The sequence below is a fragment of the Papio anubis genome, chromosome 17 (genome assembly GCF_008728515.1).
Source record: "Papio anubis isolate 15944 chromosome 17, Panubis1.0, whole genome shotgun sequence".
In the NCBI taxonomy this organism is placed as follows: domain Eukaryota; kingdom Metazoa; phylum Chordata; class Mammalia; order Primates; family Cercopithecidae; genus Papio; species Papio anubis.
In genome coordinates this window covers 59,455,338-59,471,753 of record NC_044992.1, presented here as the reverse complement: position 1 = coordinate 59,471,753, position 16,416 = coordinate 59,455,338, and the positions used below count along the sequence as shown (strand labels likewise).

Sequence of the window (16,416 nt, the reverse complement as noted above, 5' to 3'; positions counted from 1 at the left end):
TCAAGACCAGCCTGGCCAACATGGTGAAAACCCCAAACCCCATCTCTTCCAAAAATACAAAAAATTAGCCAGGTGTGGTGGCGCACGCCTGTGGTCCCAGCTACTCAGGAGGCTGAGGTGGGAGAATCACTCAAGCCTGGAAGATGAAGGTTGCAGTGAGCCAAGATTATACCATTGCACTCCAGCCTGGGCAACAGAGTGAGACCCTGCCTCAAAATAAAAATAAAAATAAAAAAACATAAGATAGGATGCCCAAGTTCACCAGGAACCAGGGAAATGCAAATTAAATCAACCCTAAGATTTTTTTAGCCAATGGATTAGCAAAAATTAAAAAGAGAGATAAGCCGGGCATGGTGGCTCATGCCTTTAATCCCAGCAACTCAGGAGACCAAGACAGAAGGATCAGTTGAACCCAGGAGTTTAAGGCCAGGCTGGACAACATAGCAGAACCCTGTCTCTAAAAATAAATAAATACATAAATAAAGGCTTCTAGAAAGGTGAGGTGGCAGTGTATATCAGAATTGAGAATGTAGCTATTTTGGAACAGCAATCCCACTTTAGGAATCCAACTTAGGAAAATACACAAGTGCACAAAGACCTAAACAGGCTGGGCATGGTGGCTCACGCCTGTAATCCCAGCACTTTGGGAGGCCGAGGCAGGCAGACTGCTTGAGTACAGGAGTTTGAGACCAGCCTGGAAAACATGGCAAAACCATGTCTCTACAAAAAATACAAAAATTAGCTGGGCATGGTGGCGCACACCTGTGGTCCCACCTACTCAGGAGGATGAGATGGGAGGTTCGCTTGAGCCTAGGAGGTCAAGGCTGCAGTGAGCCATGATGACATCACTGCGCTCCAGCTTGGGCAACAGAGTGAGACCCTGCCTCAAAGAAAACACAAACAAACAAGTTTATGGAGACACAGGTTTATCTTACTTGTAATAGAAAAAAAAAGACAACTTCCTAAATGTCCATCATTAAGAGAATAAAGTTTTATTTATCAATTTAATGCACTACTGCTCCACAGAATATGGTACCTAAAAGTGTGCCTGCACAGGGTGACTTCCATTATAAATTAAGCTTTAATCTCAGCTACTCGGGAGGCTGAGGCTGGGGAATTGGAGGTTGCAGTGAGCCAAGATCATGCCATTGCACTCCAGCCTGGGCAACAGAATGAGACTCTGTTTCAAAAAAAAAAAAAAAAAAAAAAAGGCAGGTTTATAATAATATGCCTTGTATGACTACTTATGTAAAAACAAAAACCATAGAGAAGTTTTATTCTCATGTTTATTTATTTATTTTTTTAAAGTCAGGCTCTTACTGTGTTGCCCAGGCTAGAGTGTAGTGGCTATTCACAGGAACAATCATAACTAAAAACAGCCTTGAACTCCCGGGTTCAAACGATCCTCCCGCCTCAGTCTCCCGAGTAGCTGGGACCACAGGCACAGACCACCATGCCTGGTTTTCTCACATTTATAAATGCACAGTATAGGGTTTGAAAGGATAAAATAGCACTTTTTTCTTTTTTTTTTTTTTTTTTTTAACTGTGGTAGGCTCTGCAGAGAAGGGCAGAATTGGGAGGGCTGAAAGAAGGCTTCTTACTCTAAATATATTTGGAATATTTATGTATTCCATTTGAATTTTTAAAACCCACTTTTCCATTTTTGAAATGATGACCCTCAACCTTCTCATTTCTATTCTAAGTAGAAATAATTCTGCTAACCTTCTGTGATCACACTAGTCCTTTTCAATCACCACGTATGAGTCTGGGGTTGAAAATCACTGAAGCGCTCCCACGGCGTGAACCCATTCTTTCCAGGATTAATCATACCTCCTGCTCTCAGGAGGGTTAAACCAGAGTGAACAGTGAGTGCTTTCCATATTTCTCAAGAGTGGAACTGTGATAATTCCATAGTAAACATGGAGAGGCTAGGACTCAAGACTGGGGTAATTGTTATTATCAGTGCACTCAACATAGCACAGGTTTTACTAAGACAAGCAATAACCTTTAGATGACTCAACTCAAAGGGAGCCATGCACGGCCTTAAATGCCTCTTGAAACTAGTTAAAAAGCTGCATATTGGATAATGTAGTTAGAAGACTAACACTATTTTTCACATAATTTACATGAGGGAATAACTGCCTGCAAGAATTTGTAGTTAAAGTAAAGAATAGGAGGAAATGAAGGTAACAGGGAAAGCGGCATGTCTCCATCACGGAAGCATTTGTTAGAGGAGTCGTATTTTAAAAACTTGTTCTTTTTTTCCCATCCAGCATTTTTTCCCTCTAAGGACAAGTACTATGCTTGGTAGTATTCCAAAAGCACTCTCTATAATTCTAACAACATTTTCTTCTCAGAATTCAATTCCCAGCAATACCAAAAACTCATTTGTATTTTGGAATTTCCAAAATTATAAGCATAAAGAGTCAAAAATAAATAAAAAATGGTCAAATACAGATGAACTTTCCTATATCCAATGACATTTCTACCTTTTAAATGCCAATTAATGGATTAACGCCTTTGGTTTAAAAAAGAAAACCTTCTCTATTCATGTCAGCATGACAACATCATAGAGTTAGCTAAATGTCCTCTTCCCTTAAGGTGCTTTGTATGTTATGACCATAGCTGTATTGGTCAGGATTGGCCAGTTATGCTTGGTAACAAAGAACCTCAACATCTCCACAGCTCATGGAATACTATATAGCCACAAAAAGGAATTGAGATCATGTCCTTTGCAAGAACATGGATGGAGTTGTAGGCCATTATCCTTAGCAAACTAATGCAGGAACAGAAAACCAAATACTGCCTGTTTTTACTTATAAGTGGGAGCTAAATGATGAGAAAGCACAGACACAAAGAGGGGAACAACAGACATTGGGGGCCTACTTGATGGTGGAAAGTGGGAGGAAGGAGAGGATCAGAAAAAATATTTGCTGGATACTAGGCCTAGTACTTGGGTGATGAAATAATCTGTACAACAAACCCCTGTGACATGAGTTTACCTGTATAACAAACCTGCACACGTACCCCTGAACCTAAAAGTTTTTTTAAAAAAAGATCTCCATGGCTCAATATTGCCAAAGTTTACTTCTTTTTGTTGTTGTTGCTGTTTTTTCGTTTGTTTCTTTGAGATGAAGTCTCCCTCTGTCATCCAGGCTGAAGCTCAGTGATGCAATCATAGCTCACTGCAGCCTTGACCTCCTGGGCTCAAATGATCCTCCTGCCTCAGCTTCCCTGAGCAGCTGGGACCACGGGCATGCACCACCACGTCTGACTAATTTTTGTATGTTTTGTAGAGACGGGGTTTTGCCATATTGCCCAGGCTGGTCTTGAACTCCTGGGTTCAAACAATCTGCCCACCTCAGCCTCCCAAATTCCTGGGATTACAGGTGTGAGCCACCGCCCCTGGCCTACGTCTTGCTCCTGCAAGTCAATGGCAGCACCCTGGTCCTTTTGGCACTCCGGGAACTGTACTATCAGAGCAGTCACCATCGCTGAATGTGCTGGCCACCACCAGCAAGCAAAACCACTGGGGATTTAGTTCATTGATAAATCTATAAAAGTTATATCTGAATATCTGTTGCCATTGAAAGAGGTTACAGGGCTGGGTGCAGTGGCTCATGCCTGTAATCCCAGCACTTTGGGAGGCCGAGGCGGGTGGATCACAAGGGCAGGAGTTCAAGACCAGCCTGGCCAAAACACTGAAACCCTATCTCTACTAAAAATACAAAACTTAGCTGGGTGTGGTGGCGGGTGCTTGGAATCACAGCTACTCAGGAGGCCAAGGCAGAGAATTGCTTGAACCTGGGAGGCGGAGGTTGCAGTGAGCCAAGATCATGCTACTGCACTCCAGTCTGGGTAACAGAGCAAGATTAAGTCTCAAAAAAAAAAAAAAAGAAAAAGAAAAAGAAAAAAGAAAAAGGGAAGGAAGGAAGGGAGGGAGTTACACATATTGTTAGCGGAAAAAAGCAATTGATAAGAAATGTGTACCATAAGATCTCATTTTAGTACCATATGTATCATATAATAAGCTCCCACTGGAAGGTCAGCTCTGCAAGGACAGGGGATGGTTTGTCTGTTTTATTCATGCTCTATCCCAGGGGACTGGCACATAACAGGCATTCAATACACACTCGTTGACTGCAGAAATAAAATGTTTGTATGGGAAGAAAGGTTTGTATATGCAATGTATATATGCAAATATATTCAACAGTAGTTAACTGTGGGTGTCAGGTTTGTGGTTATTTTCTCAATAACCTGTTGTTGTGGACCTGAATTTTTCTCATTCTGCAAGGAAGACAAATTGCTTTTGTATTGGGAAAAAGAAGGCTTATCAGTCACAATGATGGCTAGGTTGCTACCACCCCACCCATCTCAAGTCTGGAGGGAAAACAGTCCTCCGAGGTACCATCACCACATTTTCCTACCCTTTCCACTATTTCGAAGGTCAAAGCCACCCTCCCCCATTTCCAGAAAGATCTTGAGGCATCAGGCAAATCCGAAGCAGCACAGTTTCTTTAGACAGCTGGGGACCCTGGGTTTTAATCTAGTCTTCTCTGCTGTACCAGCACTATTTCCACTCACTTATCAAAGCAGAATATTTAGAAATGCTGCATATCATTTGGTTGCATCCTAAGTTATGGAGCATAGAGCTTAAAAGCTGGGAATGAGAATTAAAACTGGAGCTCCTAAAAGACTGCAAATTTATTTCTGAGTCTCGAGATGGAGGATACGACAGCTGTGCCATTCATCATTCCAATGATGGGTTAAGAATATTTAAAATTCACAGTCAGTAGCCCAGCCTCTCTGATTCCCAGAAACTGGTGTGCTTTCACGCCTGCCCAGCCCTGTAATGGGCTCTTCTGAGACATGGAATATTCCTGATTGTGATCTAAGGAAGGAACTTGCTCCAAGAAAACCCTGCGTTCAACATTTGGACCTTATAAAATAGCCACGTTAAAGAATGGTTACTGAATCCAACATTGGATTCTCCATTTCACATACAGGTTCCAAATAGGATGAGGTGTTTAAAAAATTAATTGGAAAACTGGCAATAGCTACTGAAGCTGAACACACAGATAGCCTATGACCCAGGAATTCAGCTCCTGAGAATGTAACTCACAAAACTGCCCCCTTATATTCACCAGAAAGGCACGAAACAGAATTTGTAACAGTCCTGTTTGTAGTAGCCCCAAACTCAAATGCCCCCGATAGGAGAAGAATAAATAAATCCTGGCATATTTACACCATGGAACACTACACCTATGCAGCAGTGAGAATCATCAAACACACAACAGGATAAACACACCTCACAGAGTGTGGAGGGGAAGAAATCTGACACAGAAGACGACGCACATGTTCAAAGGGCCATGCAACCTGTCCCTGGTATTAGAAATCAGGGCGGTGGCTGCCCTGGGGTGGCATGAAAACAGGAACGAGGCTTGAGGGGGAGCTTCCAGGGTTTTGGTAACATTCTGCTTCTTCATCTAGGTGTGATGATTTTATTCGTTTCCTTATCAAATCACCACAAACTTGGTGGCTTCACACAACAGAGTTTATTCTCTCACAGTTCTGGAAGCCAGAAAAAAGAAATCAAGGTGTCAGCACGGCCAGGCTCCCTCCAAAGGCACGAGGGGACCATCCATTTGTTGCCTCTTTTGGTTTCTGGTGGCTCAGCTCTTCCTTGCAGCTACAGCGCCCTAATCCCTGCCTTCTGCTTCACATGTTTGCTTCTTGTGTGTCTGTGTCTTCTCCTCTTCTGTCTCTTGTAAGGACACTTGCCATTGGATTTAGGGTCCACTTAGGTAATCCAGAATGATCTCATCTCAAGATCCTTGATTGAATTATGTCTGCAAAGGTCTCCTTCCAAATAAGATCATATTCACAGGCTCTGGGGGATATTTAAGGGACCACCCTTCAACTCACTACAGTGACTCGGGTGTAAGATTGTACCCAGGGATGCATGCATGAACTTTTCTGACTGTATGTCTTATATCCATAAGGATTTTTTTAAAGTAGTTTACAACTTCTCAGAAATATATTTGTTATTCACCATAAGGCATCTTGCACGTAATCTTTTCAAAAAAAAATAAAATAAAATGGAAGACCACACGTGATTGCTGGCATTTCATTGGCAAAATGCCAGCAGAGTTTTTGGCTTCTTCCAACACCCCACCTCATTTCTGATCTTACTAAAACGTGCAGAAACCTCACAGCAACTTATACTTTTGGGTTTTTTTGTTGGTTGGTTTTGTCGTCGTTTTGAGGCAGGGTCTTACTCTGTCACCCAGGCTGGAGTGCAGTAGTGTGATCACAGCTCACTGCAGTCTTGAATTCCTGGGCTCAGGCCATCTTCCCACCTCAACCTCCCAAGTAGCTAGGACTACAGTCATGCCATGCCCGGGTAATTTTATCTTTTCGCAGAAACGAAGTCTCACTATGTTGCCGGAGCTGGTCTTAGATGCCTGGCCTCAAGTGATCCTCCTGCCCGGGGTGTATGTTTTCATTATCTGATTTCCCACCACTAACAAAAGTGGTGAGATCCCTTAACAAATTACAAGCCAGAGACCATCAGCGTGCGTGTGCTCTGCGCCACATCAGCTCAGAAAACCAGGCTATAATTTTAGACAGATGTTCATGAACTTGGGGAGGATTCCTGATGTACAGACTTGGTGCCTCCAACCCTGGACAGCAGGGAAGCAGCCGTGTTCTGCACCCAGATGACCCAGAAAGCATTTCTTAATGAACGGCCCGGCGTTATGACTCATGCTGGCTCCCACATCTGGCAGATCTGGGTTACATCACACACGGTCCTCAGTGTCCTGCGGGTTCCTGGGAACGCGCTGCCCAGAGTCGAGTGCACCAGATGCAGCAGCCGGCTGCGTTCACACGCCTCTCTGCGTCATCCTGATGGCCACACGCTATGGGGCTGGCTCCAGCTCCGGGCTCCAGAGGCTGAGCCGACTGTGAGGAAGTCACCTCCCTCTCACTTTCCCATGGGCTTAAGAAGAAGTCACCATGGAAGTAAACCCTCGTGCCCAGGGCAGGACTGCATTCTTTGTTTCTCTACACTAATAGCCCCTGGCATCAAAATTCCACTGCATTAGCTGTGTTAATCTAGAAAGGAAAACAAAACAAAACAAAACCTAAGCCATTCACATTCCTTGAATAGAATCAGAGGAGGAAAGAAGTAAGTATAAAGTTTGAAAGAATCCCAAGAAGAAATGTTGATATAAACAGCTCTTGGCATCAGGTGGATGGTATCAGGGAAGTTACTATTTTCGTGAGGACAGAGGCTCTGACGTTCAGCTCCACTGGACCCAGAGTCCTGTGCTATGTTCTCTCATGACTGACAAAGCCCCCAGCTCATGTCTTCCTGGGCACAACACTCCTGCTTTCTTATTCACTACGGATCCTTTGAGATTTTTATTTTGTATCCTTTTATTTACTGATCAGAGCTGCCCTGAAGGCTGCTTCTGGGACACCAGCCATTCCCAGCAGTCCCCTGCCTACGGGGAGGCTCTTCTTCCCCAGGCTCATTATTGTTAGAACAGGACGGGTTCACACCCAGGGGCTCTCTCTCCAAGCCTCCTCACTCCCCATCAGTTCCACCTGTTCATTCAGAGGCGTGGCATGTCAGAGCTAGAAGGGACAATTTTTTTTTAATCATTAATTTCATTCTTTTATCTGGTTTGCCAATCTATGTCCTAATTTTAAAACCAAGATTAAGAAAAAAAACAAAACAACAACAACAAAAAAACACCAACAACAAACTGAGATCCTGACAAGTTAAATAATTCATCATCCCTGGTTAGATAATAACACACACACACACACACACACAAGAGTATGACCCAGGTCTCCTCATTCTTAGCTCCAAAATTACATAATGCATCCTCATTCCTCATTCTTAGCTCCAAAATTACATAATGCATCCTTGTTAATTAAAACACACACACACACACACACACACACACAGAAAAGCCTATTTCCAAATCTTTAAACCTTGGGCTGAGATGTACAAATCTGCAGATATGCTCCAAAGAAATAAGCTGGCTGGTTGTGGTGGCTCACACCCGCAATCCCAGCACTTTGGGAGGCCGAGGGAGATGGATCACTTGAGGTTCGAGACCAGCCTGGCCAACATGGTGAAACCTCGTCTTTACTAAAAATACAAAAATTAGCCGGGCGTGGTGGTGCGTACCTGTAGTACCAGCTACTCGGGAGGCTAAGGTGGGAAGATTGCTAGAACTTGGCAGGAAGAGGTTTCAGCGAGCCAAGATCCTACCACTGCACTCCAGCCCGGGACAGAGCAAGACTCCATTTCAAATTAAAAAAGAAACAACCAAAAAGACAACAGACAGCATGAAAGGGATTGAGAAAAGGTTCGGGTTCAGTAATTCACTTGGGTGCTGCGGAACCCTGACTGTATATTAGACTCACCTGGAAGCTTTTAGAAGTCCCCATGCTGAGGCCAGGACTCAAACCAATGAAATCAGAATCTCTAGAGGTGGGGTCTGGACATCAGTAAGCCACAAAGTGAATCCCATGAGCAGCTAACATGAAGCATCATTGATTTACCAGACTTCAGGCTACCATAACTGTATAGTGACCACAATCTTTGTCACCCAAGGAAGAAAAGGAGAAGGAAGGAGTCATTTATAGGCCATGATCTTCAGTTCATTCTGAGATCCTCTCTGTGCTTCTGGGGGTTCCTCAGATGTAGGGTCAAACTGAGAAGGTCTACACTGCTGATCTCACCCTGGAACAGGGTCACCCTTCCCTACCACACCTGTAGGGACAAAGGCCTATGGGCTGTACCTGGAGGCAAAAGGAGACGGTGCAAACAATCCAGCCCCGTACTCCTAGAGTGGCTCTCCCAAGTTCTCAACATACTTTTCTTTTTTAAAAAAGGAGTCTGGGGCCGGGCGCGGTGGCTCAAGCCTGTAATCCCAGCACTTTGGGAGGCCGAGACGGGCGGATCACGAGGTCGAGGAGATCGAGCACCTGTAGTCCTGGCTAACACGGTGAGGCTGAGGCAGGAGAATGGCGTAAGCCTGGGAGGCAGAGCTTGCAGTGAGCTGAGATCCGGCCACTGCACTCCAGCCTGGGCGACAGAGCGAGACTCCTTCTCAAAAAAAAAAAAAAAAAAAGGAGTCTGTTACCATATGACCCAGCAATTCCAATTCTGGGAATGTACCCCAAAGAACAGAAAGCAGAGGCTCAAACAGGTATTTGTATAACCTTGTTCATGGCAGTACTATTCACAATAGCCAAAAGGTAGAAACAACCCAAGTGTCCATCCACGGAGGGATGGATGAACAAAATGTGGTATATCCATACAATGGAATATTATTCACTCCTGAAAAGGAAGGAAATTCTGACACACACTACCACATAGATGCACCTTGAGGATATTACGCTAAGTGAAATAAGCCAGATAGATACACAAGGACAAATACAGTGTGATTCTACTTATGTGAGTACCTAGAGTAGTCAAATTCAGAGACAGAAAGCGGCTCTGAAATTCAGAGATGGGTGGCTGCCAGGGGCTGCCAGGAGGGGAGCAGGCAGTTACCATGAAACAGGCAGAGTTTCAAGACACAAAGCGTTCTGCAGATGGATAGTGGTGATGCTGGCACAACAATAGGAATGCACTTAATAACACAGAACTGTACCTTTAAAAATGGTTAAGATGGTAAATTTTGTTATATGTCTTTTATCTCCATTTGGAAAAGTAAACAAAAGAGAGAGCCCGCGTGTGGCCCTTCCCTCGTTCGCTCAGGCATTGATGAAGGTGATTGAGGACAGAATTTCAAAGGTGAATGTGTCATCTGTAAAACACAGCACACACCAGGCCCCTGGGCTCTGTTCTGGCTGACTCCACGAGTTACAGAGCCTTGCAACTCCCCCGGGGCACAGTGAGGGCTGTCTGGCAGGCCTCTGGGTTCACATTATATAACAACCGAGCTGCCAGCTTCCAAGCAACACGAGGTGAATTCCGAAGCGCTCCACGCCTGGGATGAGCCAAGTGTTGATTAATTCCCAAATAACTTTATCGTGGGGACTTTTTCTAATTCCCAAATGCGGTGATGCCGCTTATTTGTCAGTTGAGAAATCTCTGGGGTTTTCTGTGATGGGTTGACTCGACGTATTTTTAAAGAGGAACTTACCTTTCATCTTTTCTTTCCTTTTTGCTTAGTATTCTAAGGGCAAAGGAAAACTTTAGCAAGGAGAAAATCCCACCAGCAACAGCTCTTTTGAGCTGCTCAGTAATCCAAACCTTTCAAGTAAGCTTTCTCCTTTACTGACACTTCTGTGACAGACGGCGAAGAAAAAATCGTAGCTTCTCTCTGATCAGCGGTCCTAACCCTTTTCTTCAATCAGCAGTCCGTGATGATCCTATACAGGGGATAAGATGCGAAGACATCTCCTGGGAGAAATTACTTAGGCCCTGGAGGCTGATCCCAAAACCCAAGTGTGTGAACTCTGGCTGTGCATCTAAATAAACACATCCTGCTCCCCCACCATCAGACCACTGGCCCCCAGAACAGGACTTACACTTGGCCTAGAAAGCCTGCCCTGATGATTCACCAAGAAGCCCAAAGTTTGGCAGCTGGAAAAATTTAAACTTTCCCCTTTCTTAAAGTTTACAAATTAACAGTCCCTGAGAAGTCAATCATTCAACAGAAATTGGATTAAGCACCTTTCACTCGGGCATCCTACTGAGCTCAGATGGATACAGAGAAACACTCGCTTGTTTCTTCGAGATAAAATTTTGCAAAATAAATTTCTGTAAATCTGAGCAATAACAAAAAGGAGACCGGGCGTGATGGCTCATGCCTGTAACTCCAGCACTTTGGGAAGCCGAGGTGGGTGGATCGTTTGAGGCCAGGAGTTCGCGACCAGCCTGGCCAACATGGTGAAACCCGATCTCTACTAAAAATACAAAAATTACCCAGGCGTGGTGGTGAGTGCCTATAATCCCAGCTACTCAGGAGGCTGTGGCAGGAGAATTGCTTGAACCTGGGGTGCGGAGGTCGCAGTGAGCCGAGATCGTGCCACTGCACTTCCGCCTGGGTGACAAAGCGAGAACCTGTCAAAAATAAACAAAAACGGGAAGTGGTTGGGGTGGTCTAACATAAAAATGGTGTGATTTGTTTGTAATGAACTTCTAACCAGTACTCATATTTTATGTTATTGGTTTTCTTTTTCATGTAGCTACATAAGGATGAATTCCACAGTACACTTTAAGACAGAGTCTTGCCTGTTGCCCAGGCTGGAGTGCAGTGGCGCAATCTCAGCTCACTGCAACCTCCGCCTCAGCCTCAGCCTCCTGCCTCAGCCTCCCAAGTAGCTGAGGTTACAGACATGCACTACCACGCCCGGCTAATTTTTGTATTTTCAGTAGAGACGGGGTTTCACCATGTCTGGCTCCACAATACTCTTTAATGCAGACCATGCCACTCTGGGGACTCCAGGAGATGTCCTGAAAGGCAGGAGAGGAGAGAGGAGGAGGTTTCCTGGATACTCCTAACTGCCTGTTCTCACCGCTCCAAATACATAGACACTTTTCGGTCCACCACAATCCTCATTATGTGTCTAGATTCAAAATGACACCTCTCTGCCTCCCTGCCACCCTCACATCTGTCTCATTTGCTTGTCCCTGGATAAAAAGGAAAAGACCTCCTTGATTATAACTATCACTCATGCTTTGTGATTTCTACAAGGCTGTCTGTAGTCCATGGAATTCTGGAACCATAGAACATATGGACAGCAGTATCCCAGCTGTACTTTGCTACCATCTCAGATCAATGCCATCTTCTCATTAGGATTTGTGGGCAGACACAAGCTTAGCAAAACTACATACAGACTTGCCATAGGAAGAAGAAGAGGTGTATTTTTCTACATTACTCATTAAAGGCAGGCTAAGCATCAGATGTAATATAATAGCCTATTCCTTCCTTTGCCCATAGCAAGATTTCAACTCATGAAAACACCACCATCAATATATATTGAGTGTTCATTATATATATAGCTCAAGACTAAGATAATACACTCTATTTCAAAACACTGCCAAAACTCCGAGAACATTTTTTGGCACATTTAAACAGCAGAATGACCATAAATTATGTAAAGGGAGAATTTTCTGAGTACATGTCAGGAAAAAATAAAATAAAAACCTCTAGCTGAAGAATTTAGTGCTTAATAACTCTCATGCTAAAGTTTCAGTTTAATCAATTGTGACTTTTGATATTTTATTTAATGCATCTAAGGAGCATCACCAAAAGAAATTTTAATATTATTGCTTCTAAATTCAATTAGAATGCTTACATTTTTACGTTAGAGTAACAGTTGCAGGGCCATTCTTTAATACACAAGTTATTAAATCCCACAGTCCCTTAATCCACATTGCAGACTAATCTAATGCATTTAAGCCGCCCCCAGAAGACAGCCTTCAGCTTGTGGCTCATACGGTGTGATAGCTTTTGCTCTTTTTTTTGACCGAAGAAGTCATTTTTTTTTTCCTCTTGACATCTTAAGAGTCATCCTTAATAATGTTTTTCTGTAGTTCCAATGTCTCTTAACTCCTGATGTTACAGACTAAATTAGCAAGTCAGTTGTTCTTCCATATTAATACCTAACTAATTGGCCGAGTGCGGCCGCTGACACCAGTAATCCCGGCACTTTGGGAGGCTGAGGTGGGTGAATAGAGACCAGCTTGGCCAACATGGTGAGACCCCGTCTCTACTAAAAATACAAAAATTAGCCAGGGGTGGTGGTGAGTGCCTGTAATCCCAGGTACTCAGGAGGCTGAGGTAGGAGAATCGCCTGAATCCGGGAGGCGGAGGTTGCAGTGAGCCGAGATCACACAACTGCCTGGGTGACAGAGCGAGACTCCGTCAAAAAAAAAACACCACCACCACCACCACCTAACTAATGATGACTCTCAGTACACAATTCTAGCTCATGGCCTAGCAGATATCCTAGTGTAAAATTCACAAATCCAGAATGAAAATGTTAGCATCTATGCCTTCCAGCATGGTCCACGCTTTTCCCACTGCGCTCATGGTAAATGCTCCCCACGGCATCACCACCAGGAACCAGACACACGCACACAAATGTATATGAAGACAGTATAGCCAAGTGGTTAAGAGTGAGGACCCTGTGGCTACACTGCCCAGGTTCAAATCCTGGCTCTACCTCTTCTTAATAACCTCAGGGAAGTCACTTGACCTTTCTGAGTTTTCCATTTCCCTATTTGTAAGATGGAAATGCTAGTCGTAACCAACTTTCTTGGCACAATGATCAAGAGTCAAAATAAATCAATATTTTAAACTGGTTTTCGAAGTTTTGTTTTGTTTTTTTTTTGAGATGGAGTCTTGCTCTGTCGCCCAGGCTGGAGTGCAGTGGTGTGATCTCAGCTCACCGCAACCTCCCCTTCCCAGGTTCAAGCGATTCCCCTACCTCAGTCTCCCAAGTAGCTGGGATTACAGGCACATGCCATCACACCCGGCTAATTTTTGTATTTTTAGTAGAGTCTGAGTTTCGTCATGTTGACCAGGCTGGTCTCGAACTCCTAAACTCAAGTGATCTGCCCACCTCGGCCTCCCAAAGTGTTGAGATTACAGGTGTGAGCCACTGCGCCCGACTGAAGTTTTCATGAAAATCTTTACTCTGATTTCTTAGCAGATTGGATAAACATTTTCACAGGTCCAGACCAACTGGCAAAGTTAAAAGTCAGCAAGTTCTAAGTTAGGGCTCCAATGCCTTAAATAGTTTTCAGAACAAGGTCAGATGTAAATTAACAACGACAGAAGCCCTGAGAGAATTATACAAGCTTATGTGGTGACTGAGCTAGAGATGAATGATTTGATGTGAAGTCAAGATGGTTCCAATTTGGAATAACAAAACCTTTCAACAGAGGCTTATGATTTTAATCTGGAAAAAGTTGGCTATAAATGATCTCAAGCTTAACAGAAATCTAATCAGGCAAAGTCAGAGAGTAGGAATCAACGATGGCTCTCTGAGCTGGGTCTTATGCACATCTCACAGGCAAGAAAATGGAATGAAGAAAAGGGTTAACAGGCCGGCTGCGGTGGCTCGCCCCTATAATCCCAGTACTTTGGGAGGCCAAGGCAGGCAGATCACCCGAGGTCGGGAGTTCGAGACCAGCCTGACCAACATGGAGAAACCCTGTCTCTACTATAAATACAAAATAAGCCAGGTGTGGTGGTGCATGCCTGTAATCCCAGCTACTTGGGAGGCGGAGGCAGGAGAATCACTTGAACCTGGGAAGTGGAGGTTGTGGTGAGCCAAGATCGCGCCACTGCACTCCAGCCTGGGCAACAAGAGCAAAACTCCGTCTCAAAAAAAAAAAAAAAGAAAGAAAAGAAAAGGTTTAACAAGGGTGAAGGGAGAATGGTTACTGCATGACAACCAACAGTGCTGGCTGTGTTATGAAACTTCCTCCTCTTCAGGCGTAAACAAAGTTGCATTTTGAAAATTAAGAACTATATGTTTTTCAGGTAGAAAAACTTAAGTGTGGAGTTACCAAGTCCCCCCAGAGCTTGAAGACGACCAATCCAAGTCATTGGTACTTCAGTAGAAGCTTCCCACACTGCTTTCAGATAGGAGGGTGAATGATACATAGATAGGCAGATGGATTTACAGTCTTTGAAATCAATAAACCTACAGGCCAGCAAACATTTTCCAAAACACTGCAACGATTAAACCAGAATCATACCCCAGAGTGGCAATGCATCTTCATGTTGATCAAACAAGGGTAAGAAATGTATTCTAAAAGATGGTATTGCTTTTCAGTGCTTTGACCACTTTACAATAAGGAGGAAATATTTTATTTTTGTTGTCACCGTGAAAATCCAACTCTCAGAACTCTGAGGCGAGGTAAACCAATAAAAACAAGTTAACAATTCTTTATCTGGATACCAGGATTACTTGTACTTTTGGAAGAAGTAAAACTATTTGTGTTTTGTGACATTTTAGGGTAGCATGATCTCCCTTTACAACACAGAGAGGTTTTGGCTGTGAAACTTCCTTATAAAATTGGCTGTAAGTTCAAATTCTGCCCCAAATGAGTTTCTTATTAATATGAATCGAGAAACGTCCCTCATGATCTCTGCAGCTGTTCTGCAAACAAAGCATCCAGAAAGGACCTGGGGTCTAAAGATGGCTCTGTCACTCCCAGTTCATCCCAGGCTAAATTCATCACTCCTGCAGATCAGGCGCTGTGAAAGAGTATCTACCAGAAGTTCCCTTTGATGGTAGGAAGCAAGGCGGGTGACTATCACTGGCATAATATAAAGAGCGAGGCCTACTGTGGTTACAGGGCAGCAGGGCAGAGGACTGAGTCAGACCCATGGTTCCTAGTTTTGTCACAAATGAAGCAGGTGACCCCAGCAACTAGCCTGACCTCTTTGCATTGCAGTTCCTCATCTGTCAAAGCAGGCAACTGGATCATCCAATTTCTTAAAGTTCTTCCCAGATGTAAAAATCATTATTTCTAGAACAAGCACAATTTGAAAAACAGCAGTTTTCAAATCTGGGCCTTATTTGCAATAATTCATGCCTTATGGGGCTTCCGAAACCAGATTTTCCCGAAAAGATCACCAAAGCACCAAATGGTTCCTATGGTCTCCCTTCAAACATTTTGTTGCATCTCATGGAATAGCAGGTAAATACCAAATGTGAATTCCAACATGTTTTAAGGGACTACATTCAGGGTAGGTTAAAGAAGAGATCAAAATCTACCGCTTGACTTTGCGAGGTTTTGTGCATAAAACAACATATTTTGGGGTTCTACTAACTTAAACTCCAGAGTTGAAGAATCTGATTCAAGGCAAAAGATTTGCAAAATTTGATCGTATTGTGAAGGAGGTAATGTATTATATGATTACCATTAATCTATTAAAGACAGAAACATTCCTATCCAAGGTTGGTTTGCCTTCCAAATAAGCCTAGAAACACCCTACTCAAGATAACCATACTAAAAAGCTTTCAAACCATATTTTTAAAAAATTATTTACAAGATAATTTTTACATTATCAAGTCCAGTTTTCTTTAAGTTGTAGCTCTTCCAAGATATCTTACGTTAAAGATCATATGCATTTCACAAAGAATTACAATAAATGACAGCTAACGGAAGACCAATTAGAGTCTTAAATTACTGTTAAGTCAGTCAGTAGGAGAATATGATTCAGTTCCTCTGGGTTGTAAAGGGAGGTCATGCTACCCTAAAATGTCACAAAACACAAATAGTTTTACTTCTTCCAAAAGTACAAGTAATCCTGGTAGCTCAACGAAGCAGAATTGCAAGCCTTTCAATTTATCTAAGCCTTATTCCATGACCCTAGCCAATTCGCTCCTCTGCACTGATCTGAACGGTCTCTGGCCTTT

At 43.4% G+C, this 16,416-nt stretch overlaps 1 protein-coding gene across 6 annotated transcripts in view; it reads right to left on the bottom strand.

Moving 5' to 3' along the window:
* The window catches only part of PITPNC1 (phosphatidylinositol transfer protein cytoplasmic 1), a 318,834-nt gene that overhangs the window by 199,650 nt on the left and 102,768 nt on the right, over positions 1 to 16,416 (bottom strand). The window contains exons 1-2 of one of the 6 annotated variants that reach the window (XM_017950894.2): positions 9,678 to 10,275; positions 8,443 to 8,618 (exon numbers count right to left, since the gene is read on the bottom strand). The exons of 4 other annotated variants lie outside the window; for them this stretch is intronic. In XM_017950894.2, coding sequence (XP_017806383.1) covers positions 8,443 to 8,466 — 24 coding nt within the window. In that variant the 5' untranslated portion in view covers positions 8,467 to 8,618; positions 9,678 to 10,275. One more of the 6 variants, XM_021929336.2, reaches the window with a different exon arrangement.